Below are 1965 nucleotides of genomic sequence, written 5' to 3'. Positions count from 1 at the left end.
TATATCGGTTATTTTCATACATAAAATTAAGCTAAACAGAAATAAAGAGAATTGCGTTTATTTAATTGGGTTTGAATTGTTTAATTACTTAGATATAAGGACTAAGGAGAAATGGTGTACGTAATTCAATTAATTAAAAATGTTTTAATTCATTCCACATGAGATGAGTGAGACCGGTCCATTATAAATAGGGTATGGGCAAAGCTAATTCTTTTACAAACTACACCTTTTATACTTTATTCTACTTTTTGTCTTCTGATCTTGTTCATATCTGAGTTTCATAGTCGATTGATTAAAACTCCAGAGTTTTTCATTTGGCCAGAAAAATGGGCTCAGGAAGTTCACCATGTGCCTCCTGCAAATTGTTGAGGCGTCGCTGTGCCAAAGATTGCATCTTTGCTCCTTATTTTCCTCCTGATGATCCTCATAAGTTTGCCATTGTTCATAAGGTCTTTGGTGCTAGCAATGTCAGCAAGATGTTGCAGGTTCTTTCTCTCTCTCTCTCTCTCTCTCTCTCTCTCTCTCTCTCTCTCTCTCTCTCTCTCTCTCCATACAGTCATACATACATCCAATACATGTATGTAAATAGGTGTTGGTTGTCTGATCAAGTGCCAAAAAATGTTCTGGATTAGGGTTTCTTTTAAAACTAATTAAAGATGGCACGCATCTTTATAACGTGTAAATGGCGTAGTGAGCCCATTTTGAATCGCCATGATTAATTTCATAACTTGTTTGTAGAACAATCAAGAAAGTTTCAAATACTTAATTTTAAGAGACTGGAAAACGCGTGGTTTCAAAGAAACATTGTGAAACACTGAATTAAAGTATCAAGAACTTACCTTTTGTCAAAGAGCTAGGGTTCCTAGCTACTAGAGTTCTTTATATATTTAATTATATAGTAATTAAAATACCATGCATGAATATTTATATGTTCTTTATCTGATCTAACTTTTTCATCAAATGATGTCGGTGATATTAATTAGGAGCTTCCAGTTCACCAAAGAGCAGATGCAGTTAGCAGTCTGGTGTATGAAGCAAACGCAAGAATGAGAGATCCAGTTTACGGATGTGTTGGTGCAATTTCCTACTTACAAAATCAAGTCTCACAGCTTCAAATGCAACTTGCTGTAGCTCAAGCTGAGATCTTATGCATCCAGATGCAACAAGAGCCTCATGAGTTGCCAACAACTCATCCGTCAATGATGGATTGTGATGCCAAATCACTACTGTTAGCGGGTAGTAATACAAGTGATTTCAGTGACCAGATGCCACAGTTTCTGAGCTACACCTCTTCTAATAATAATCATGTAATCCAGGACCCTCTAAAAAGAGAGTCTCTTTGGACATAATCAATCTCCCATTTCCACTTTGTCACTTGTGTTAGATCCTCGAGCTTTAGGTAGTTTTTATGAATTTCTGTTTCAGGGGTTTCACCAACTGCTTTTGTTTATTAATATATTGCTTTTGGTGCTTTAAAGTCTTCTTCCTCGATTACTAATTACATATATACTGCTCATATAATTTCAAGCCATGTAATTACCTAGTGATGTTATATCGTTTAAAAGATAGATGATAGAGATTAGCTAGGGGTGTCGATATTATATATCAAACAGTCCGATCAACGGAATAGTCAAATTAAAATGTGTTCTTAATACATACAATCTGTTTAAATTGTTTCGTTAAAAATATCTAGATTATCATAATGAAAATATAAAATTTTAATCATATTTATCATTTGAATTAATATAAAATCCCGACCGTACTGAAAAATCTATTTTTTTTATTCAAATTCATTTATTATGGAATCTCCAAGAAAAATCTTAACACAGTACGATTGATTTTGTAAAAACAATTTCAAGTAACTACAAGGCTTTATCAAGCTTTTAGAAAATTCAAATAACATTACTATACGTACGTACGTAAAATGTACTGTTTTTTTTTTCTTTACTTGCATATATACTTACA

At 33.3% G+C, this 1965-nt stretch overlaps 1 protein-coding gene across 1 annotated transcript; it reads left to right on the top strand.

Annotated features, from left to right (window-relative positions):
* The first annotated feature begins 211 nt into the window (after positions 1–211).
* LOC145015377 (LOB domain-containing protein 12-like) lies at positions 212–1477 on the top strand. Its single transcript, XM_078973843.1, has 2 exons — positions 212–485; positions 984–1477. The coding sequence occupies exons 1-2, from the start codon at positions 327–329 to the stop codon at positions 1347–1349; spliced, it is 525 nt and encodes a 174-aa protein (XP_078829969.1). The 5' UTR covers positions 212–326; the 3' UTR covers positions 1350–1477.
* The last annotated feature ends 488 nt before the right edge of the window (positions 1478–1965 follow it).

This window comes from Lactuca saligna, chromosome 9, assembly GCF_052625555.1.
Source record: "Lactuca saligna cultivar CGN05327 chromosome 9, ASM5262555v1, whole genome shotgun sequence".
NCBI classification, from domain to species: Eukaryota; Viridiplantae; Streptophyta; class Magnoliopsida; order Asterales; family Asteraceae; genus Lactuca; species Lactuca saligna.
The sequence above is the reverse complement of the archived record's forward strand: the minus strand, read 5'-3'. Positions and strand labels throughout refer to the sequence as shown.